Source organism: Culex pipiens, chromosome 1, assembly GCF_016801865.2.
Source record: "Culex pipiens pallens isolate TS chromosome 1, TS_CPP_V2, whole genome shotgun sequence".
Classification (NCBI taxonomy): Eukaryota; Metazoa; Arthropoda; class Insecta; order Diptera; family Culicidae; genus Culex; species Culex pipiens.
The window spans coordinates 95,672,319-95,698,222 of NC_068937.1; the positions used below are offsets into that span (position 1 = coordinate 95,672,319).

Genomic DNA, 25,904 nt, shown 5'->3' on the forward strand with positions numbered 1-25,904 from the left:
TCATCTTACGGTGCAACAAGTGTTGAAGGGAGTTGGCCTCTTCAAAAGAAAGAACCTTCCGACGGTCCAGGTCATTGAGGTGAGGCAGATGGGCAATTCTGATGGCGAGGGGGAGAACAAGAAATTCGTTCCAACGAACTCGTACCGAGTAACTTTTGCTGGCACAGCACTGCCCGACTATCTGGAAATCGGCAACGTGCTCCGTCTGCCAGTTCGCTTGTACTACCCGAAAGTTATGAGCTGCAGCAACTGCCAAAAGCTGGGGCACACCAAGGCTTTTTGCAACAACAAAACGATTTGCGGCAAGTGCGGAGAAAATCACCAGACTGACCAGTGCAAAGCAGTGCCAACTAAGTGCTTGATTTGTGGAGGAGCAGTGCACGAAACTCGGTGCTGTCCGAAGTACCAGGAGCGGTCGGACAAGTTGAAGCAGGAGATAACTAAGCGATCCAAGCGGTCTTTTGCAGAGATCGTGAAGACCAGCAAAGTCGAGAACCACTACGCCGTCCTTGCGGAAGAAGACCCACAATCGGAGGAGGAAGCCACCGAAGAAGAACTCGTCTATTCTACACCAGGAGGAGGCCCAAAACGAAAAAAGAAAATCAAGAAGAAATCCAGCAAAACGCAGAGTGCGAAAACCGGAAATCAACCAACAGAAACTCGTCAGCCACAACCGGGAGCGGCAGCATTCAACCGTATGTTTCCTCCAGTCTCAACCACCAAGCCGGGGCCTGCTGTTTCGAGGCAGAATGGGCAGCCTGAAGACCACCGAATACCGTTTTCCAAAATTTTGGAAATGGTTCTGACGGTTTTGAGTGAACCAACCAGATTGCTTCTCGAGCCGTTGATACCTTTCTTCAAGGAAGTCGCCAAGAACCTCGCAGTGAACTCGGCGTTGTCCACAGTTATTTTGTTTGATGTTTAATTATTTTTAGATTAAAATTCAAAATGTAGATTCCCGGTCCTAACTTGGTCTCAGCACCTAAAAGGACCTAATAAAAATAAGTTTGTAAAAAAAAAAAAAAAAAAAGTCTTCATACAACTCTGGCAGCTCTCCATACTCAAATGGTGTGTAAATATTCGAAAAGCTGTATACCGGGAAAAGATTTTCTGATCAATTTGGTGTCTTCAGCAAAGTTGTAGGTTATTCAGAAGAAAAAGTTACACGCTAAAAAAATGTGAAAGGGGAAGATTGAATCCTCGCTTGTAGGTATTGATAGGAACTTGGCTTTTTCATGATTCGATTTTTTGTGGAACTTTTTCCCATAGTCGTTTTGTCGAATACACCCAATGGAATTTTCTTTATTATGTAGTTACATACAGTAGTTGTTCGGTAATTGGGCTGAGAACGTAGCCCAGTTACCAAATGCTGTTCGCTAACTGGGCTGAACGAAAAATAACGAGGGGACTACCGATGCATAATATTTTCTTGATGATATATAAAAATAAAAGTTACTCAAATTTATTTACAATGCTTACTTTTCATATTTCTTTAATTGTGACTTGAAGTTACAGAAAAGTTTGAAAAAAGCTTATATTATTTGTTGAACATGATTTTTGCATCCATTAACCCCTCGGTGATTTCGGTTTGTTTTGGTTTTTTGACGTTTGTCTGCTTTTTAACTGGGCTACGGCCCAATTATCGAGCGCCCAGTTAAAAAGCAGCCCAGTTGAACAACGCCCAGTTACCGAACAACTACTGTATTTCCATTTTAAGTTCGTAGATGGAGTCTTTCACTCTTGGGGCAATGACTGCCAATGATGGTTCTGAATTCAGGGTCCAGAAATAGTAAATTAAAATGAAAAATATTTTTTTTTTTAAATAATCACTATTTGTAAAACGCTTCTACAAACAACACAAAGTAACCCGTTTTTTGATTGAAACATTCTGAATCAATATTTTAATGTTTTTCTAAAACAAAGATGGCCTCCAAATGTCCGATCGGGAATGATGCCTTTCAGAGACTTAAACGCTTTTGTTTAGAGCTACCGTCAGTGGGGGTGACATTGGGTCTGGGTCAATGTGATTTTTTACGAATTTTACCATTTCTCAGGTTCTTCTCAATGAAACTGAATTCTGTTAAAAGGGTTGTGTAGGGAACATCTTAAGATGACTTCGTTGAAAAAATCTCGTTCCTAGAACAAATCCTGTTATTTTGGCAGCTGTCTAAAGTTGGGGTACGTTTGTGGCCAAAAATGACCTCTCGAAAAATCATTTTTCTAATATTTTTGCTAGAATTGCTCGAAAACTACCCAAATGTTTGAAAATCTCCACTTCAAACATTGTAGCGTGTCAATACGATTCCCTCGAACAAGAAACGCTGTTGGATGACTTGTTTTTACCATATCGTTGTATTTGAGTATCATTTAAGTTTCATTTGACCCAATGTCACCCTCTCTAAGGGGTGAGATTGGGTCAATTTTCAAACTATTGGCATTTAAGGTAGTGTTCATCAAAATCCACCATATTTTGGGAAAATGTTAGTAAACTATCTAAGAACAAATCTACGTTGAAAGATTTTCGATGTTATTTAAATTGTTTTTGTTATTAAGAAATTACGAGAGGTGTATCGTTTTTTGACCCATAGTCACCCCCACTGACGGTATTAAAATTGTATGGACGATCGAATGATACAAAACAGCTTCTTTGACCATGCAAAAGTGCCTACAAAATTTAATCCAAGTAAAAAAAACTAAAAACACTCCAATTTTAGATGAATCCTGCTGAATCCTGGTTGCTTGACAGTACTCTGTTCAGCGATTATATGCACTTTTTTATTGTGAATTTATGTTGCACTCTGTAAATAATTACCCCTTGCATCTATGTATTTGAATTTCGGCGTTTTTTTTTGTTGTTTTTAATTATGATTTTGTTTTCATTTTTCTCTTCCAACTATCCTTTAAACACCTTCCCTTTCCCGCACCCCCTTTCCCATCCCTCCCCACTTTCCTCGTTCAGAATGCATGCTAGAGGCTAACAAGCTAGAAATTAGCGAAGCACACAAACTGCAACGCTCAAACACGTTCACGTTAAGCGTTGGCCAGCCGACGGTCCAGGTTCGGCACCTTCCAACGGCACAACCAGCACGACCAGCTGCTTCCAATGCTCCCACCACCACCACTGCCACGATCACTGTCAAGCGAGCACAGTTTAAGGTGCCACATCCGGCGAAAGGAGCACTTTCACGACCAGCCACGGCCGGAAGAGGTCAGCAGCAGCAGGAGAACCGAGTTATGACGTACGGTGAAAGCAATGGCAATGGGGGTGGTCGGAATGCACCGGAACCGGAAGGTGAGTGGGAGTTAAATATTTTTGGTGTGTGTTTTAAGTGTTTTGTTATTGTAGGGATTTCAACGTTTTTCATACATTTTTCATGTTTTGTATTGATGTATTGTTTCATTTGGCATGTTCTTCAAAATTGTATTGATTTTTTAGTTTTACTTTTAAAATTGGACTATCGGAAATAAAATGAATATATTTCGCTGTTAATAACAGGTAAGGATGCACCTTAGCTTAAGGGGTTACATACATGTATATCGGCAAAAAAGTCAGAGGTTAGTATGAGCACACACTTCAACTTTTTTTAAATTCTTTTTTCAGGGCATTAAAATATACATTTTCACCTACTAGCAAAACAAATTTGAAGATATTTGGTTGCATCATTGCCGAGATATAGCAATTTTAAATTAGCAGTTTCAAAAAACGGGTGCCACGATATCTCAACACTGTCTTGACCAAATCGGCTCAAAATTTTGGTGAAGACTCGTTAAACCGATTCTGTGTGCATGACGAAGGCCGATTTTCAAAAAACTTATTTAAAAAAAAAGATAAAAATATTTTTGTGCTTTTTATATAAAAACCCGTTAGTTTTTGATTTTTGTATTTTTTTTAAAAGCAAATTTTAAAAATTGGACTTCGTCATGCACACGGAATACATCTTGAGAGTCTTCACCTCAAATTTCAGCCAATTTGGTCCATCCCATCTCGAGATATCGTGGCACCCGTAAATCAACTCGGGGTTTAGAGAAAAACGCCAACAAAGTTTGACAGCCCGCTTTGCGCATGGCAAAATTTTTAACTTAAATCGTCTCTTACTCAGTTTAATCATGAAATATCTTCATGAAACTTTCAAGAGTGATTAATAATCATCTTTTGAGTGGATTTAACAAATTTTCTGTAAAATAAAATTTTATGATTTTCTACATGTATGTAACCCCTTAAATCCCGAATATGAGCTCGATTTGACGAAAACCCCCGAGCTTCTCAAGCCAAACACATTTACATACGATTTCTCGACTCCATCGCAAACCAGGGGACAAGGATAGGGGATTTGGTTGGTTTGAGGGGGTAAGGGAAATTCTCCACTAAGGACCACCCTAGGCGAGTGGTAACGACCGTTTGCATTTTTGTTCGGATTTTTTTTGTGTTCTAAAAAACTCTAATGGGAAAGCTTCAAATTCTTCTCATCTTTTGTTGGGTAAAATCTATAAATGTGTTTCCCGAATAGTTCACAATCGATTGCACAAATTTTTGCAATGGACATATTTTTTGCAGTAAAGCAATTCTCTATAGTCTTTTTTCTTTAATTTTAATTTTTGTATTTTTTAATCCGGCTGAATTTTATTTGGTGCCTTCGGTATGCCCAGAAGACATTTTGCATCATTAGTTTGTCCATATAATTTTCCATACAAATTTTGCAGCTGTCCATACAAAAATGATTTATGAAAATTTGAAAATCTGAATCTTTGGTAGGAATTTTTTGATCGATTTGGTGTCTCCAGCAAAATTTTATAGTTGTATGTATAGGTATGGATAAGGACTACACTGAAAAAAAATGATACACGAAAATTTTTTTTTGGTTAATTTTAATTTCACTTTTTGGCACTAAAACTTGATTTGCAAAAAACGCTATTTTCATTTTTATTTTATTTTCTGATATGTTTTAGGGGACATCAAATGCCAACTTTTCAGAAATTTCCAGAATGGGCAAAAAATCTTTGATCGAGTTATGAATTTTTGAATCAATACTGATTTTTTCAAAAATCGAATTATTGGTCGCAAAAATTTTTCAACTTCATTTTTCGATATAAAATCAAATTTGCAATCAAAAAGTACTGCAGTGAAATTTTGATAAAGTGTATCGTTTTCAAGTGACTTTTTCAGGTAACTTTTTTGAAAATAGTAGCAGTTATTCATTTTTTAAAATTAGTGCCCATGTTTGCCAACTCTTTAATTTTTTTTTTTTTTTTTGAAAAGCTGAGAAAATTCTTAATATTTTGCATTCTTGAACTTTTTTGATACGACCCTTTGTTGCTGAGATATTGCCATGCAAAGATTAAAAAACAGGAAAAATGAGTCTCACCCAAACAACCCACCATTTTCTAATGTCGATATCTCAGCAAGAAATGGTCCAATTTTCAATGTTAAAATATGAAACATTCGTGAAATTTTCCGATCCTCTCGAAAAAAATATTTTCATTTTTTTTAATCAAGACTAACATTTTAAAAGGGCGTAATATTGAATGTTCACGAATGTTTCATATTTTAACATTGTAAATCGGACTATTTGTTGCTGAGATGGTTCCCCAGAAATATTTAGAACCTTGAAAAACATGTTATGTTTCCCATTTGGCATAATGCCATTTAGCATAACGCCGGTTGGTATAACATAATTTGGTAGAATGGCGCATAATGGTCAATTGACGTAATGATATTAAATTTTCAACATTAATTCAATATTAGAATCGCTTTAAAGAAGATCGCGCCTTGTGATAACTGCTGACACTAATTGATTTTTTTTTTCATTCTTTAGGAAGGGAAAACTCTCTTTACTAGGGATAACTGCTTATCACAAGTCAAGAGAGTTGTCCCTTCTTTAAAGAAGGGAAAAAATAAACTTTAAAGGGAAAATTAAACTTGTCAGCAGAACTGACAGACAAGAGAGTTTTCCCTTCTTTAACCCTTTCAGGCCTGATATCAAAATTTACATTACTTGTCTATAATTTTCGTATGGTCAAAAGAATAATTTTCTCATCAATATCTAAAAAAAATATTTTTATGAAAATTCACGACTGAAAGGGCTAAAAAAAATAACTTTAATGGGGAAATTCAACTTTAAAGGGAAAAAATCAACTTGTGTTAGCTGTTATCACAAGTCAAGGGAGTTTTCCTTTCTTTAAAGAAGGAAACATTCAACTTTTGTTAGCAGTTATCACAATAAAGACGAAATCTAAACACTTCACACTTTTAAACTGATCACTTTATGAAATATAGTAAAAACAAGGTTGACTTCATAGCTGTCGGCCACCATTGCTAGTACCAACTACTAGTGTCTTCCTTTTTTATCTACAAGGACTTTGCCGCCCTGTGCTCCTAAGTGTACGAGAGTATGGCACGGAGCGACGGCGCCGAATACCCATATTTACACATAGAATTTTCAGAGCGCCCGCCGCGGGATTTGAACCAGCAACCTCTGGATTGTGAGTTCAGTGCGCGGTCCGATTGATCCACACGGGTCGTATCAACAAAGTTCAAAAAATCTAAATATTTTCTCAGCTTTTCAAGATTATTTTTTTCAAGAGTGGGCAAAAATGGGCACTAATTTAAAAAAAATTAATAACTCCAACTATTTTCAAAAAAAGTTACCTGAAAATGGCTATAACTTGAAAACGGTGCCCTTTAAGGTACTTTTTGATTGCAAACTTTTTAGATCGAAAAATGAAGTTGAAAATTGTTTGCGACCAGTAGTTCGATTTTTGGAAAAATTAGTATTGATTCAAAAATGTATAACTCGTTCAAAGATTTTTTGCCCATTCTGGAAATTTCTGAAAAGTTGGCATTTGATGTCCCCTAAAACAAAAAAATGAAAAAAAAAATAGTGGTTTTTGCAAATTAAGTTTTAATACCAAAAAGTGAAATTAAAAATCACCAAAAACATTTTGAGTGTAGTCCTTATCCATACCTACAACTTTGCCGAAGGCACCAAATCAATCAAAAAAATCCTTCAAAAGCTACACAGATGTTCGAATTTTCATAAATCATTTTGTATGGACAGCTGCCAAATTTGTATGGAAAATTATATGGACAAACTAATGATGCAAAATGGCTTCTTTGGGCATACCGAAGGCACCAAAAAAGTTTCAGCCGGATTAAAAAATACAAAAAAAAAACGAATGACCGAAATCTCCGAGAATTGCTCAGTACTTTTTTCTACCTCTGATTTATTGGGACAAATTAGAAGGGGAATGGCAAAAACATTAAATAAATTAGAATTGGCGTAAGGCCGCTGCAAATATTTTTCAAAGTTTATGTCTGAACCTTCTGCTTGAGAAACACAAGGCGCATCACCAGGGGCGCCGACTCTGGGGGGGCACGGTACTTTTTGCCCCCCCCTAAAATTTGGCTGGGGGGGCAGCCCATACATTGTGCCCCCCCCCCCCAGACATTTTGGAAGAAAAATAATCTTATTTCAAATATAAAAAAATCACAGGAATAATTGAAAATAATATTTAAAACTTAAATGGAACATTGTTTGTACACACGGATAGAATTCTTGTAAGCGAATCCGTAAAATAGTTCAAAAACATTTTTTGTTTTTGAAATCGCTAAAAATTTTTGAACAAAATCGTTTACAATTTTCTGGATTTAGATGCATTTTTTATAAATCGACAACGTTTAATCTATACCACTGTGCTCTCTACACTCAAAAAAATGAATTCGCGTAAACGTGAACAGCATTCATGCCAACGGGAACCAGGAAGAAAACTGTTCACTTTCATGGTGCAATGCACTATACAACTTGAACAGTTTTCTTCCTGGTTCCCGGTGGCATGCACGCTGTTCACGTTTACGCGAACTCATTTTTTTGAGTGTAGGAAAATCAGTAAGCTTAGTACAAGAGCACAGAGGCATCGGTATCGAGAAATTAAAAAGAGAGATGTGAGCCGGTAACATGGAGTGAAATTTTAGCCACTGTCGTGGAAAATTTCACAGCAGCTTGACAGAAAGATTAACTCCATATTGCACTTTTAATTTCTCGATATGATTTGAGAGATGGTTAGGCGCTTATACTTACATCAAACCCTACGTAATGTACCACCCCCGGCCGAGTTAAAATGCGTAACCGGAAAAGAAGGTGTGCATGCCTGGCACGAACACTCAAAGCGTGTTCTAGCGTGTTGCTCGTACTGACTCAGAGCAAGGGTAAGATGTAGGTGTAAGGGCAGTGCGTGTTCGTCGGGAACCTGGTGCATAAGATCGGTCAAGGCCCGTTCTTACACTGAAAATTGCGAATTGCGAATGATTTGAGAGATGTCGTCAACATAGATTTTACGGATTTGCTCATAAGATTTCTATCTGTGCATGTTGTTGCAACAACAAAACCAATGTACTTTTTCCATAGCACCTCATCTACAATCAAACTTACGCAAACTCTTGCGAAAATAATCATCATGTTTTCAAACGCAACATTCTGCGATTTGCCATTGTAGATCAGGATTTAGCGAATAAAACTGGAACACTTTTCAAAATGGTAATTTGTTGACTGCTTTACATTTACAAAAATGCTGACAAATTCGATAATTTTTTGGGTAATTTTAGAAAGGATTTGAAAAGATTTCACCGTTCACCGACCGCTTTATACCAATTTTAGCCAAAAAATACAATTGTTTCAAAAAAGTAAATTTTTGAAAACTAGCGCACCGCTTTACTGAGAAACTAACAAATGAAAACATAATCTGAGACAATTCCACATTATAATCTTAAAAAACACAAGTGGTTCGCCTTCTTCAAGTTATGATCGATTTTAAAAAAATTAAAAGGCTATAGAAATTTTAACTGCACCCTCAAAAAATATGCCAAAATATCAAGGAGTAGAAAATAAGACTCAAAATAGACAATTTTCAGGAAATCAGCATTATTGAGTATTGGGAATCCATTTTACAACGTTTTTGGTCGTATTCTTAAATTCTTAAATTCTTAAATTCTTAAATTCTTAAATTCTTAAATTCTTAAATTCTTAAATTCTTAAATTCTTAAATTCTTAAATTCTTAAATTCTTAAATTCTTAAATTCTTAAATTCTTAAATTCTTAAATTCTTAAATTCTTAAATTCTTAAATTCTTAAATTCTTAAATTCTTAAATTCTTAAATTCTTAAATTCTTAAATTCTTAAATTCTTAAATTCTTAAATTCTTAAATTCTTAAATTCTTAAATTCTTAAATTCTTAAATTCTTAAATTCTTAAATTCTTAAATTCTTAAATTCTTAAATTCTTAAATTCTTAAATTCTTAAATTCTTAAATTCTTAAATTCTTAAATTCTTAAATTCTTAAATTCTTAAATTCTTAAATTCTTAAATTCTTAAATTCTTAAATTCTTAAATTCTTAAATTCTTAAATTCTTAAATTCTTAAATTCTTAAATTCTTAAATTCTTAAATTCTTAAATTCTTAAATTCTTAAATTCTTAAATTCTTAAATTCTTAAATTCTTAAATTCTTAAATTCTTAAATTCTTAAATTCTTAAATTCTTAAATTCTTAAATTCTTAAATTCTTAAATTCTTAAATTCTTAAATTCTTAAATTCTTAAATTCTTAAATTCTTAAATTCTTAAATTCTTAAATTCTTAAATTCTTAAATTCTTAAATTCTTAAATTCTTAAATTCTTAAATTCTTAAATTCTTAAATTCTTAAATTCTTAAATTCTTAAATTCTTAAATTCTTAAATTCTTAAATTCTTAAATTCTTAAATTCTTAAATTCTTAAATTCTTAAATTCTTAAATTCTTAAATTCTTAAATTCTTAAATTCTTAAATTCTTAAATTCTTAAATTCTTAAATTCTTAAATTCTTAAATTCTTAAATTCTTAAATTCTTAAATTCTTAAATTCTTAAATTCTTAAATTCTTAAATTCTTAAATTCTTAAATTCTTAAATTCTTAAATTCTTAAATTCTTAAATTCTTAAATTCTTAAATTCTTAAATTCTTAAATTCTTAAATTCTTAAACTCTTAAATTCTTAAATTCTTAAATTCTTAAATTCTTAAATTCTTAAATTCTTAAATTCTTAAATTCTTAAATTCTTAAATTCTTAAATTCTTAAATTCTTAAATTCTTAAATTCTTAAATTCTTAAATTCTTAAAATCTTAAAATCTTAAAATCTTAAAATCTTAAAATCTTAAAATCTTAAAATCTTAAAATCTTAAAATCTTAAAATCTTAAAATCTTAAAATCTTAAAATCTTAAAATCTTAAAATCTTAAAATCTTTAAATCTTTAAATCTTTAAATCTTAAAATCTTAAAATCTTAAAATCTTAAAATCTTTAAATCATAAAATGTTAAATTCTTAAATTCTTAAATTCTTAAATTCTTAAATTCTTAATAATTGATGCATCATAATCTTGAAATTTTCGATTTTTTTAAACATTGAATTTGATCTGATTGTTTGAATTTCTGCTTTTGATTTCTTAACATTTTCAAGCCATGAGTTTTTTTATCCTTAGAATTTGTTCATACTATTATTTTTTTTAATTTTGGAACATTGAATTTTGTGTATCAGTTATTTTTTTCTAAATTGCAGATTTGAAAAATGAATGTTTTTTTTAAATGTGTATTTGTATTTTAAAATTTCTGAAGTTCTAAATTTTTGCTTTTTACTTTTGTTTTTATTTTTAGAATATTTGTATTGTTGAATTTCTAAAAATCTGGTTATTTTTATTATTGACTGTTACTTCTAGAAAATAAGTGAGAATATGCCAATGAGAAGGAAGGCCTTCCAAACATATACAAAATTTCCCCAATTAACATTCTCAATCACGTTTTAATAAATTATCTTTTTCTAAAAAAAATGGATTCCGGATGAAAAAAATAGTATTACATCGTAATAAAATTATTAAAATTCGTGATATACAAGAAACTTTAACATCTAATCGCCACTCTTACCTAACGATTTTGGTAAACAACCGTGCCCCCCCCAACATTTTGGACTAGTCGGCGCCCCTGCGCATCACAATCATTAAAGCTACGGAGCCGGTTAAAGAGATTCTTTAATATACATTCGTCTTCCTTTAATAAAACAACGAAAAAAATGGTATGATAAATATGTGGTAAATTAGAATCAGTTTTGATTTGCACCGTCATAAAGTCCATTGCTATCGCTGCCATGCCATGTATTAAATCGTTTGCTAAACCTACAGATAGCTCAGAACAAATATCCTCTCCAAAAAGGACGAAGCATAAGCACGTGGAGGGTAAAGGGTAGGTTTGTGTGAGTACACATCGTAAATTGCTTTTAATTTGTATAATCTCGGCATTTGCAGATTTTCTTTTTTTCTTTCTTTGCTTGCCTTCTCATTCTAACTCATGCAAACTGGTGTACATAATAAATTTCATCCATTTGTTTCCCTTTCATTTTGTGCTAATGTTTGGGTTTTCCATTTGAATTCAGAATTTTATTCAGAAGATATTGAAATTACAACTTACAATATTACTGGAAAAAGCCAGTTCTACAATTGTTACTCAAATAAAACTAAATTTTTATTATAACTGACTGGCTATCGCCAATATAAAGCTATCAATTCATCCTGACCACGCGATTCGGTTGGATTTCAACCCCAACGTGGTCATCACCGCAAATTAATTCTAACAGTCACCTCCTTCCAATTTAAAATTGCCTCCCTCCTCGACACGGAGTACGACATCGTCTGCCGAAAGAACGTTCCTTTTTTGTCTCTTCATTTTCAATTATCACTTTGTCCCCCCTCTCTCCGTCTCTCTCCCATTGCAGCTTCCGGGCGGAAATTAACCGTCGGCTACAAGCGCCCCGGCAATCTCGGCGTGATGAACAAGTCACAGACGTTACCGCGCAGCATGGGCGGCTCCAGAACGACCCCGACCGGTGGCAGCGGGGTTGCGGGGACGGGGTACGGTGTTGGACCTACCGCAACCGGAGCAGGTTGCACCGCAGGTGGTTGCATGCCGAAAATCGTGCCAAAACCAGCGGCGACGCCCCCGGCCATCCGGCGACAATTTTCGGTACGGGGTTGTTAGCACAGGTCGTTGAGTTGAAGTGGTTGACTCTTTGTTTCTTTTTCGCAGATTCCAAGTGGTTCCCCGATTCGTAAAGCAAGCAACGGTTACGGCCACAGCGGGGGCAAGAATACTCCACCCCGGTCAAAGACACCGCTCGGGACGGCGCCCTCAAACAATCAGTCCGGCCAGCAGCAGCAGCAGCAAATCACCGTGAAAGGCGTCGAGCCCAAGCTGGTCCAGATCATCATGGACGAAATCGTCGAAGGAGGCGCCAAGGTCGAGTGGCAGGACATTGCCGGCCAAGAAGTGGCCAAACAAGCCCTCCAGGAGATGGTCATCCTGCCGTCCGTCCGGCCCGAACTCTTCACCGGCCTACGAACCCCTGCCAAAGGCCTTCTCCTGTTCGGTCCACCCGGCAACGGCAAAACCCTCCTCGCCCGGGCCGTCGCAACCGAGTGTTCCGCCACCTTCTTCAGCATATCGGCCGCAACACTCACCAGCAAATACGTCGGCGACGGCGAGAAGCTTGTCCGCGCCCTGTTCTCCGTCGCCCGCGAAATGCAACCGGCCATCATCTTCATCGACGAGGTCGATTCGCTCCTGGCCGAAAGAAGCAGTGGCGAGCACGAAGCTACCCGCCGGCTAAAAACAGAATTCCTCGTCCAGTTTGACGGTCTGCCCGCCAACTCGGAAGCGGACAAAATCGTCGTGATGGCCGCCACGAACCGGCCCCAAGAGCTTGACGAGGCCGCTCTGCGACGGTTCCCGAAGCGGGTGTACGTGACGTTGCCGGATTTGGACACGCGGGAGTTGTTGCTGCGGAGGTTGCTTGAGAAGCAGAACAGTCCGCTGGACGATGCCGACCTGAAGCGGCTCGCGATGCTGACCGAGGGCTACTCGGGGTCGGATCTGACGGCGCTGGCCAAAGATGCGGCGTTGGAGCCGATTCGAGGTAGGTTTGCAATCCAGGTGGTAGAGGATGTTCCAATGCGTTTTCGGAATTTCGGTTTTTTGCCATTATTGTGTAAAATTGCCTCGAAAATTTAAAAAAAAGGCAAAACAATTCAAACTAGTTTTCATAGAACAAAGTCACGTTAAGAGAGTGTTGATATCATTACATTCGATTTAAAAAATGGGAATTATAGTTCCCTAACTATCTGTTGTTGAAAGGTTTACGAAAAAAATGAATGAAAATTGGTTTGTTGTTAAAAAACGTTACTTAATCCACCTTCAGGTGGTTGGTGCTTTCCTCGCATTCATAAAGTGAATACACTACACAGCCTCAAAAAAGTGTATAAAAAACACTTAAGTACTTATAACTTTTGATAGGGTTGTCAGATCTTCAATCCTTTGAGCTTGTTGGATAGGTGTTTTGATTACCTATCCAACGATGGGTCGCATGATAGATCCGGACAATTTTTTCATCAAAATATTTGAGATCCGGTCTCAAAATGTGTATAAAAAGATCTTTTAAATACCTTTCTAAAAATATATAGCATGCCGGGTTTTCTTACAAAAACCACCCTTTTTACAATCTTCCGAAGTAATTCGGTAATTTTGGAATACACCCTTCCGGCAGCAGCTGATGATTCATGCAGTCTCACATCGCATGTTCGGATGTAGACCTACGGAAGACCTTGCCGCTAGGAGAGGTGAGTGAGTCTACACGAGCCACATACGGCATTATTCCTCGGACTCCCCAGGTCATAAGCTACCCCAGGTTCTCAGTGCAGGACGCATTGGGGGTAGAAAGCGGATAGAAATACAACAATTATGACAATATAGGTTCATATACATGATCCTTATTCCTTGATCTTACCTTTTGACACTATCAAACCTAGAAATATTACTATTGCATCTTACCATTCCCTTTTGATAGTGTCAACTTCAAACCTTCATCCAGAACGCAGAATTTCCGCTATATCCTTCATGCGGAATCGTCGTCTACTTTCTTCACCTTATAATCACTGAACCACGACACGATATTGTTCTCACATTTTATTGAGCTTCAGCGACCGATTGTTATTCACGCACTTATAAAAATACTTGTTCTGTTTCGCGGCTTTGTCTACTTTAATTTTGGACTGATTATTTATCTTTTCACTGTGAAAATTACACGTGTGTTGGCTGATACAATGACTTTTTTTGGTCATCGTTTGCTCGCAAGGTACATGAAAGAGAAAAAGAGAAAAATTGGGATTAGTACAATGTGAAATAAAATCGAACATTGAATAACAGAAAAACACAGAGAGAAAAAATAAAGAAACCTTATTTATTGCAACTAGACAGAACTACCAACTTGTAACGAGAAGTTTGTAAGAAAACAACTGAAGTTGTGAAATATGAGACAAGACAAACAAATTTGAAAAGTTAAAATATATAATAAAATAGATTGAACGTACCTATTATCATATTAACCATTATGCCCACATTTTTTACCAACTTTTTCAGCAGTTACATTTCTACAATAATGTATCGCGATTGCAAGTTTGAAGAAAAGAGTAGTTAAAGGTTGTGGGTAAAAAGACAAGTTATAGCAATAGCAAAATAGATAGATTGATAGATTGTTACTCTAAATATATATTTAATGAATAGGATAAACAAAGCTTGTTTTGAAAAAAGCCAATGCATCAGAAACAAACACATAGCATGATTTTGCAACACTTTGGGCTCGTACAATAAATCATTTGAAACAAGAGAAATAGACAAATATTGAAATTGTGGTATTTACCAAGATCGAAAATTTTCAAAAATTCAAAGGATTTTTAAATCAACCCAAACATGCTAAAAATGATTCTAAACGCAAGGGAATGCATTTTAAATTGATTTCAGCTGATTGCACTTAAATTTTGATTGAAATTTTGAAGTTTTTTGCAAAAAAATGTTTTGTCCCCTGATTTTTCGGGCCAATTTTGAAGGGGGGAAGACAAAAACTTTAAACAAAATTTGTACCAGCCTAACTTTAAACTAAAAACGTTACTTAATCCACCTTAAGGTAGTTGGTGCCTTCCTCGCATTCATGTTGTATTTACAAATTAATTTAAGAGTTTTTTTTTCATTTATTTTTTTATAATTATTGATTTTACTTGAACAGCAATTTTCAATTCTTTTTTTTTACCAACTCTCCAAAATAAAGGAGAAAATTCTCATGAGTTATATATTTCAGTAAAAAGTTCGTGAAAATCTTTGTCGAGACAAAATGATGTATTCAACAACATAATTAATACAGATTTTTTTCGAGAAGAGACGCAGACACTGCTTAAGCAAACCGGGCGATACGCATGCAAGGGGGTGTGGCTGCCAATCCTGCCAATCGACCGCGTGTTCAGACCAAAATCCCTACGCATGCTGCGCGATTTCGCGCGTAAGCAAAAAGATCCGGCCTTTGAGGTTTTGCAAAAATCACCCTTTTTTGTAGCTACAAAAAAACTTTTTCTTGGCATAACTTTAAAAGTACTTCACTAAACAGAATAAAATTTAAAAGGGTCTTAGGGGACCCCAAAACGAACAGAATAAGGCGGATCCGGCCAAAATCGGTTCAGCCAGTTCTGAGATAATCGTGTGGAAAAAAAATCATATCTACACACATCCCCACAGACATTTGTTCAGAATTTGATTCTGAGTCGATAGGTATACGTGATGGTAATCTAGGAGTCGTATTTAAGAAGTTCATTTTCCGAGTGATTTTATAGCCTTGCCTCAGTGAGGTGAGGAAGGCAAAACTTAATTCAGCAGAATGATAATTATTCTTGACAGCTGCAATATAAAAAAAAAACAAAAATAGAAAAATTCGCAATTCGCAATTCGCAATTTTCAGTGTAAGAACGGGCCTTGACCGATCTTATGCACCAGGTTCCCGACGAACACGCACTGCCCTTACACCTACATCTTACCCTTGCTCTGAGTCAGTGCGAGCAACACGCTAGAACACGCTTTGAGTGTTCGTGCCAGGCATGCACACCTTCTTTTCCGGTTACGCATTTTAACTCGGCCGGGGGTGGTACATTACGTAGGGTTTGATGTAAGTATAAGCGCCTAACCATTTATAGTGTGCCTATCAATTTTCAGTAAAGCAAAAAACTGTTTAATTTTTAGTTTGAATTCAAAAACTAATTGTTATTTACAGTGTATTATTTTCTCCTGAAATCTTGCCTAATGTTGAGTCGTGTTTATATGTTGCTATTTCTTCTGTCGCGGTGTTTTGTTACAATGTTTTGAACCTAAGCATGTTATTCAAAAATATATCAAAAGTACAATAATGTTATGTGTGTGACTTTGATCATTCAATATATTGAGTAAGGACTCAAATCTTACTTGTTTGAAGAAAGGGGCGTAGATTAAAACAATAGACAATAAAGGAAAAAGCATACTACATAAAGTTCGCTACTGAAAGAATAATTGTATGTTGAAGGAAAGAAGAGTAAAAGCTGTATGAAGTAGATTAAAAATATAGGCAATAATTTATGAAAAAAGCTTTGTGATAAAGGATAAATAATATCATATAAGCTTAGATAGCATTAATGACAACTTCAGGAGCCGATTAAAATAATATTTTAATTAATAAATAAATTAGACAATGAATAAAGAATACATCAAATATGAACAGGAATTAAACCCGAGAATTAACTTCGTTCGCATATTAAGGAGATCAGTTTTTGTTAGGGAAAACACATAACAGTTAAAACTGGCAAATTGAGTAGAGGAGACTTGAAAGATAAGTGAAACAGAACTATAGTAGTTGGAGATAATAAGAAGAGATACTCCGAGTTGCGATGTTCTAGGTACATCCACAACAGTTCGTTCAACATGCTGTGAATCAAAACAATACCTTCTACAATCACAAATTACTTCCCTTTCCCACATTGCCGCTTTATAATGTAGTCCATGCTCTGCAAAGAAAGGGATGTTAGTAAAATATAAACACTTTTAAATAATGATACAGTTACTTGCGGGAACCTGAGTGACATCAGGGTTTCTGATGTTGTTGCTGTTGTCTCCAGTGTGATAATAGCACTCCGAAGCGGTTGTCGTGGTGCAATCGTTCTCCAACCGTAGGCCCAGATACGACATGAAAATGAAAACAAACAAAAACAAAAAGATGCATTAGTATATGAAAATAAGAGAAACAAAGGATCATGCAATCAAAATAAAATGGTGGATAGTAAACAGAAGCAGAATTATAAAATCAGTAATACATAATAAAGAAATAGAAGATAGATAATAGCTGAAAGTGAAAGGAGAGAAACCCCGTGTTGCGATGTATCAGGTACATCCACAACAGTTAACTCAACATGCTGTGAATCAAAACAATACCGTCTACAATCTTCCCTTCCCACATTGCGTATCCCTTTCTTTTGGCCGTCTCGACTCTGACCCTCGCTGGTCAAAGGTTTACGAGTTCGTTTCCACAGGCCACCAGCAAGGTCACGTGTTGTCATCATGATGACGAAACCAAGCCAACGTAGAGGTAAGAAAATGGGTAACTTTTTTTTTTTTTTTTTTTTTTGTTGCCCAATGGGCATTGGGTTAAGTTCACTGCGACCACCTGAGAAGGCTATCTTTTGTGATGTACCCTGGTTACTGTCCATACTACAAATTACTCGTATCCATTGGATCGGAAGACGAGGGGTTATTTTGCAGACATGGTTTATCCCAATTCGGCGCAATACAGTCGATGAACTGTATGACCTTCTTGGGATGGGTGTGGTGCCATACATCGTACGGCGTAAGAAGGTGCGATCCAAAGAACCGCAGCCTTCGAGACACAAGTGCTCCGCAGAAGCAGAGTAAATGTGCCGAGCTTTCCAGCTCAGTTAAACAAAAACGACAGAGGTTGTTAGGCCACCTGCCGATTTTGTGCAGGTGATATCTGGCAGGACAATGTCCTGTTAGAAGCCCTGCGAGTATTCGTAGTTCCCTACGGTTTAAGCCAAGAAGTTTCCTGGCAATTGAAGGACTTGGAGTGATAAAAGTTTTAGCTTGTCTCAATCCTCGCATCTCGCCCCAGATTGAAGCGATTTGCGATTGTCCCCAATTAGTTATTTCTTGCTTTACGGCACTTTTTGAGATTCCAAGGAACGGCTCGGGACCCACGAAGATGTTTGATGAGCCTTGTCTGGCAAGTTCATCAGCCATTTCGTTGCCTTCAATGCCGCAGTGCCCTGGGACCCAAAACAACATGACTCTGTTATGCCGAGAAGCAAGTTCCCTGAGGGAAGCGACGCACTCCCAAACAAGTTTGGATTCGCATTTAGAGGATTTTAATGCCAATAGTGCAGCTTGGCTATCCGAGAAAATACCGATTTTTGCGTGTCTATAATTTCTCATAATACACGTCCTCGCACAGATGTGTATGGCATACACTTCTGCTTGAAAAACGGTAGGCCACTTTCCCATAGATATGGTTTCCCTGGTTCGAGGACCGAAGACTCCAGCTCCAGTAGAAGTGCCCATTTTTGAACCATCCGTAAAGAAACGAATAGTTCCTTCTGGAAGTGTAGGTCCTCCATTACTCCACATTTGGCGATTTGTTTCAATCACCTCATATGGAATGTCCATGTTGGGCCTCACCTCCATGCAGTCCGAGACTGAAGTTGCAAGGGGGGAAATGTCAAAAGCCTTCACGATCCGCGAGTGACCCGTTCCATCTCCTTCCACCCAGTTGTTACACCGTTTTAGTCGTAGAGCGCCAAGCGCTGCCTCCTGCTTCACATGTAAATGTAAAGGCAGAATGCATAGCATGGCTTCCATGGCCGCGGTGGGGGTTGTTTTCATTGCACTCGTTACAGAGAGACATGCCAGTCGTTGGAGCTTGGTCAGCTTCGACTGACATGTCTTCTGTTCAGTCTTCGGCCACCAAACGGTCGACGCATAGGTTACCCTAGGTCGAGCGATGGTGGTGTAAGACCAGAATGCAAGTTTCGGTTTAAGGCCCCAGGTTTTGCCGAGCATTTTGTTGCACGCCCAGATAGCAGTAGTTGCCTTCTTTACCGCATAGTCCAGATGTGCATTCCAGTTCAGCTTTTTGTCAAGGATTACTCCTAAATATTTGACCTCAGAACTGAAGGTCAGTTGGGTTCCTTTCAAGGTAGGCGGCCTAAGGTCGTGTTTCCTCCTGTTAGTAAACGGGATTATCACGGTTTTGTTGGGGTTTATTGTCAGCCCTTCCTGCTCACACCACGACATGGTGCAGTTTAGAGCTGACTGTAGACGGTCCGATAACGTTCCGTCGTACTTCCCCCGGATGATTAAGACTACGTCGTCAGCATATCCAATGACTTCGTAGCCGAGTAGTGTAAGTTTTCTTAGAAGACTATCTACCACCAGCAGCCAAAGCAAAGGAGAGAGTACTCCCCCTTGCGGACAGCCTTTGGCTGCTGTTATTGTGATAGATGTGTCTCCTAGCGATGCTGAAATCTCTCTGCTCGTAAGCATAGCATGAATCCAGCTCGCAGTTGTTCCATCGACGTTCCTCGACCGGAGCGCTTCATTGATGGCTGTGTACGAAGTGTTATCGAAAGCGCCCTGAATATCAAGAAAAGCACAAAGTGCAGATTCTTTATATTTCAGTGCGTTCTCGATACGTGACACTAACGCGTGTAGGGCAGTTTCGGTCGATTTGCCCGCTTGGTATGCATATTGGTGTTTATGCAAAGGGAAGTCCTTCAAGAACTCCGCCCGGATGTGGTTATCCGTGATTTTCTCCATAAGCTTGAGCAGCGTCACTGTCAGACTTATGGGTCTGAAGGCTTTTGGCATCGTGGGGTCACTTCTGCCGGCCTTAGGTATGAAGATCACCTTAACTTTGCGCCAGCTTCGAGGGATGTAGCCCAGGGTGAAGCTGGCTCGAAGTAAGTTGATCAACTCAGCCATTATGGTGTCGGCTGCTTTTTGGAGAAAGATTGGAAGGATGCCGTCGGGTCCTGCAGCCTTCAGTGGTTCAAATGTGCCGAGGGCCCATCTGATTGAAGACTGGTTGAACATTCGACGGGCTAGGTGGACTGACTCTCTTGATGGTCGACACCATACACCATCTGCAGTCCGGGTACTAGCTGCATCCTCCTCTCTTTCAGTTGATTCTGGAAAGTGCGTACTCATGAGTACTTGCAGTGTTTCCTTGTTTGTGACAGTGAGAGTGCCTTGCTCGTCTCTCACCTGTCCTAGACCGTTGGAATGGTCTTTTGACAACGCCTTTTGGAGTCGGGTTGCTTCAGACATCGAGCTTATGTCCTCACAGAAATTAGCCAGGCTAGTTTTTTTGGCTCTCCTCAACTCCGCGTTATACTTCGTTAGGGCTGCTTTGTAGGCATCCCATTCGGAAGTGAGCTTAGCTCTGTTGAAAAGCCTTCTAGCCTCCTTGCGGAGACTGCTCAGGCTTTCGCTCCACCACGGTACGTCCCGACAGATTTCCCTCACCTTCTTAGGGCAGCTTGCCTGGTAGGCTGCCGTGATCCTGCGTTGAAGAGTATTCGCTGCAGTATCCAATTCTTCGGGGGTTCGTATTCGTGAAGGAGCGTCTTGTTTGGACCGGCAAAGGTGACCTCGAAAGGCGTTCCAGTCCGTGTCATTTGGGTCACGAAACGTTTCCCTTTTCAGTTGACTGGCTTCAATGTCAAAGACAATCTGTCTGTGATCAGATAGACTAGCTTCTTCAGAGACATGCCAGTTTTTTATTTTGTCTGCAAAAGCAGCACTACACAGAGTGAGGTCCAAGACCTCCTGTCTTGCGACAGTAACAAAAGTAGGTTCATTGCCCTTATTGCATACATTGACGTTGTTAGACGTCAAGTATTCAAGAAGGCGCTCACCTCTATCGTTAACATCCGTGCTTCCCCATATCGTATGGTGGGCGTTCGCGTCACAACCGATGAGGAACGGTTTATTGACAGCCCTACAGTATCGCACAAGTGCGGCCACTTCTGGCGGTGGAACATCGTCCTGGTCACCAGGAAAGTAAGCAGATGCAACAACCATCTCCTGCTTTCCCTTGGTGGTCGGGACGGTCACCATTGCTGCAACGATGTCTCGTTGGACGAATTCCGTGATTGGAGTACACTTGATGTTTCCGCTCAGCAGAATCGCCGTTCTTGGTGTTGCCTGCGTATTGCTGTAGATCAATCTACTGCTTTGACAGGACAGTCCAAGGATTTTGTTGTGGTTCACCCACGGTTCTTGAACGAGAGCAATCCCCAATTGCTCTTTAGTGAACCTCCGACTAAGGATACTGGAAGCACCCTTAGCATGATGGAGGTTAACCTGGATGCAACGGATATTGTTCATTGTTCAGTTGAACCTGCCGTTTTCTCCAAGATGTTTTGATGATCCGGGAACAGGATGGCAGTGTCCTGCAGCTTGGTCGCTGATGTGTGTTGAGGATGCGGGTTCCTCTTGTATAGTACATGAAGTACTGGAAGGCCACATGAGGTCGGTTTTGGATTGTATATCTGTACCTGAGAGTTTTCTGAGATGCTGTGTTGACGAGTGGTAAAATACCGTGCTCATCGTAGCGGGGGTGCTCAAGCGGTGAGGTTGTTGCGTGAATTTTCAGAATGTTCAGCTGTACCGGTGCTATATTCGCAAAAAAGCGAAAATATGCATGTGGTTGCCTAGTTTTCGTCAAAGACTGTTGCGTAACCTTACCATCTCTCGCAGAATTGCTCCGAAGAACAACAGAAGGTTCTCGTTTGGTACTGGATAACTCTCCTACTTCCTTCCACATGTGAACCTTCCTGTGCATGTCTCTCATGCGTTCCGACACCGCAAACTGCACTCTACAGTTTTCCGCCGACTCTTCTCTTCTAGTGGTGTCCTCTCTTCCGGCGGATTTCATGCTTCTTCTTCCTTCCTTCCGCGTTGGTTCCAGCTGAGGGAAGCAGCTGGCACTTGGGTTTTGGTTTTGATCAGTTTCCATGTTGATAAACCTTGTTTTCAGGACTCCTACAAACTTCAACTGTGACTCGGGCCTGCAAAGACACAGAGGAGACTACATACTGCGTGGGGCGTCTTGGTACCACGCAGGCTCCGTTCAGACCTGGATACTTCTTGCTCCCCTCCAGACATACATCCCTTGGCACGGGTCGCTTGACACTGTAGATTGGGGATTGGGATTTGGGAAAGGGATTGGGGATGGGGAATGGGACGTGGTTCTCTGTATGGCTTTTTGCGAGATGAGAGCAGAGGACAACAATCATCTCAACGTTTCCACTTTACCCGGGCTAACGACCGGCAGTTCCAGTTCACGATGATATCCCTTTATATGTTAAAAAACCACTTATGATTTTGGCACATATTCCGTTTGTCAGCGTTTCCTGTCATTACTGGCGGGAAAAATCTACGTGGAATCAGCTGTGCAGACCTCATGTGTGACAGGAATGCAGATTGAGCGACTCCCACGCACAAACTTGGGTAACTTGCAAGAAACCAGAGCAGCTGTTTTGACCAAGATCAACTAACAGCACTACGGATGTAGTTCCGCTCTTTCCAGGATGTTTCTCACCGGGTGTCAACCGAAAAGGTATCATTCCACCCTTGGCCTGCAAAAAAAAAAAAAAATTGAAAAATAAAAAAAATTGTTCTTGATATTTTTTTACCTGAATTTATAAAATGGAAAATCTGTTAAAACTTTCCAAAATATTAACATATTTTCTTCAAGATTCTACATCAACCTGCTGTGATGAATGGTTCCAGAGATTTTTATAATAGCCCATTCGCACGGGCTTTTTATATCCGGTTTCAAAATGTAAACAAGGTTTTAACTCATACAACTTTGTGGTATAACAGGATATTTTTGCTAGCTATAAACAAAGTTTCCGGATTTCGAATCATGACAATTGCAGTTTCAAAATTGAGGTTTTAACATTTTATTTTTTGTTGCGAAAAAGTCGAAACTTTGAGGTGGGGCCAGAAAGCAGGAGGTGGTTTTGTTATGTATAAAATTGAATGATTTTTGCTTGTTAATTAAAAAAAAATATTGATTTTAAATTTTGCACAATCGAGGTGAAACAACTCAACTTTTACTATATGGATATTTCTGAAATTTAAATCAACCATTCACTAATTCTTCGCTTCAAACCCCTTCTCTCTAGAACTGAACGTGGAGCAGGTGAAGCACATGGACCCAACGAAGTTGCGCAGCATCCGCGAGAGCGACTTCCACAACTCGCTCAAGCGCATCCGCCGCTCGGTCGCACCCCACTCGCTGGCCGCGTACGAAAAGTGGCTGCAGGACTTTGGCGACGTGACGCTGTAGACGGAGGGCGCCGCTAGACTGGCTGGTTCCAGAGCAACCGGACCTCGGTTTTGCATTGTTTTTTTAGGTTCAAACATACTCTCATCCACTACCAATACCAGTTGTATGTTATTGAGCAGAGGAAGTTATGTTAATTCTGTAAACACACAAACTATTAGAGCATAATTTTGCTGGCTGCAGGAAGTGCTCGAGCGCTTTCTTGCTGGTTCAGTTTGCCGCCAGCGCAGTTCAATCAACAGCTAGAGAATCGTAACTAGACGTTTAGAAGGTAGTGTTAGGTCTTCTTGCCGATATGCCAATCATTCGTGCGCGTTATCTCCTTACTCTATCCGCTGTAGTGTAGTATGTAGTAGTTTCCTCGATAAGTTTCAGTTGTTAAACGTTGTAAATAGTTTTCTTAAATGTGCACACGCTAAAATTAAAACATACTCATTATAGTAGAAACCAATAAAACGCTAACCTACACAAAACATCAAACATTGTTTGACTATTTTGACGATTAAAAGCTAGAAATTAACCTAGAATGCTAGTCCAAGAACAAAAAAAAAAACGGGACAACAAAAAAGACATTAGTCAGTATTTGAAGCGGTCGAGACTCGAGAAACAGTAGAACAACAATTTATGGTTTTTACCGCGCGGATGGAAAACTAATAATTTTGTGGTGCTAGGCGTGTTTGTGGAACAAGTGACAAATCGAACGGTACAATTTTACGGCACAGCAAAAGTAAACATACATTTTAACATCAACATCGATCGTCACCAACTGCATCAGCAAAGCTCATTTTTTAAACAAGAACAAGCCGCTAAAAAATTGCACAAAACGTTACAACCCCGTTGCCTTTTTGCCACAGTTGCTAAAGTTTTCTATACACACATACTACCACGCAAAAAAAAAACACTATTGTTTGTCGAAAATTTTGCAGCCGCGTTGAGTTGCTAAAAAATTAAGGATTTTAAAACCACACACAAAATCACACTAAGAGCGAATCAGTATTCTGCGCATGAGAGATCAGTTTTGCGATACTTAAACTAAAGCTTGACTTTTGTTTCATTTAGCAATTTAATCACAACACACTTACACACACTAGTTGAGTAGCAATGACTTCACACTAGTCAAAATGTACAAGTTACGTTATCGTTCGATCAGGACGCGGTTCAAGTTGTTCAAAGAAAAAGGTGAAAGGAAGAGAACAAAACAAACAAGGAAAACAAACTAGCTTTTGTAATTTTATTCTTCTTGCATGTGGAAAAGAAGAATGCAACTCCGAACAAATCGAAAAGAGCAACACACTTTCCTGTACGGAAACATGATCAAAATATTGCGCAGTGCATTATTGTAATAAAAATGATAAGAAACTTACAAGGATAATTGTTCCCAGCAGTGAGGAAAGAAAGAAGAAAAACAGCAAAAATATTAATAAAAATCATGATGAACATTGTGCTTGTTTTTTGGTGATCCGAAAAGTTCATGTGTTTTCAGCATTCCTCCACTCTACAATTTAACTCAAAATTGTGCTTCCCAATAACGGACGTAAGAGTCGAGTATCCAATGTCTCCTTTCCTCTGACTTTCGTAACTTTCTGCATAACAGCTAAGCTATAAGAATTCCTCGTTTCTTACAATCCATTAATGTACATATGCCAATAAATGGATGTGATAACAACTTCAACACAGTTTCTTCTGGTTTCATCCTATTCCTCGAATTTTCTCCATTATCATATTTTATTGGCTAACTTTGCTCATCGACCGCATTTGTTCGGCGGAGCTTTTACTTCCCACCTTCACTGCTGGCAGCTGGGACGTCAAGGAGTGGTTCACTGCTTGGCTTGCAATTGTAGGAGGATTTCGAACAATAAACTTCGGTATTGAGTTGGAGTTGGCTAGATGTAGTTGTGCGTTCGTGCTTACCGCGTGTCATTCTTACACGTTTCTTGCTTCTGGCAGCGATATTCTGTACAGACTCCGGGTTCCTCACTCTCAGTTTAGACGTTGATCCAGATTCGGAACATTTCGACGGTAACATTTCAAAAGGCATCATGTACATTTTGACACTTTCTGGGTTATTGCATATTCTGAAAGTACTCCTAATAAGCTACCTCTCCACCAAAAATGAGCAAAAGTTACTTCAGTAAAGTCTGTTTAATCATGATTTTAAATAAAGTAACATAAACAAAATCTCTGCCATCAGCAGTCCCTGTTTATATAGCCCTGTCAACCTGTCAAACAAAAGGCTACATGAACCTCGTGACGAAAAAAAAGCAACATGAACAAAGCGCCATGTACATTCGGCGAAGAAAAACGAATCATAACAAAGCGTCCCCCTCAATGACAGAAGGGTGATATAGACGTTGGTAATTTCAAAAGAAGTTATGTTTGTTTTTCTCAAATTAAATTACGGAAATAATGTTTTATTGAATTTGGATGATCAAGTATCAATAAAAGCAACGTTTTTCATCGTTTGTTATCATTAGAACATCTTATTTTGCTTTTATATTAAAATGGGAATTGAAAATGGATGCTCAACATTCAAATGCGTTTTTCTCAAAACGCATGGTTTGTACATGATGCTTTTTGAAATGTTGGCGTCGATTTTTGGTCATTTCTTGAAAGTTTAACGCGTACTTGA

At 38.3% G+C, this 25,904-nt stretch overlaps 1 protein-coding gene across 2 annotated transcripts in view; it reads left to right on the forward strand.

Moving 5' to 3' along the window:
• The window catches only part of LOC120426016 (spastin), a 74,051-nt gene extending 49,337 nt beyond the window's left edge, over window positions 1–24,714 (forward strand). Inside the window, exons 3-6 of one of the 2 annotated variants that reach the window (XM_039590690.2) lie at window positions 2,960–3,292; window positions 11,786–12,033; window positions 12,097–12,982; window positions 23,115–24,714. In XM_039590690.2, the coding sequence (XP_039446624.1) occupies window positions 2,960–3,292; window positions 11,786–12,033; window positions 12,097–12,982; window positions 23,115–23,278 (1,631 nt within the window). In that variant the 3' untranslated portion in view covers window positions 23,279–24,714. The remainder of the gene's footprint in view (window positions 1–2,959; window positions 3,293–11,785; window positions 12,034–12,096; window positions 12,983–23,114) is intronic. The other variant, XM_039590691.2, reaches the window with a different exon arrangement.
• The last annotated feature ends 1,190 nt before the right edge of the window (window positions 24,715–25,904 follow it).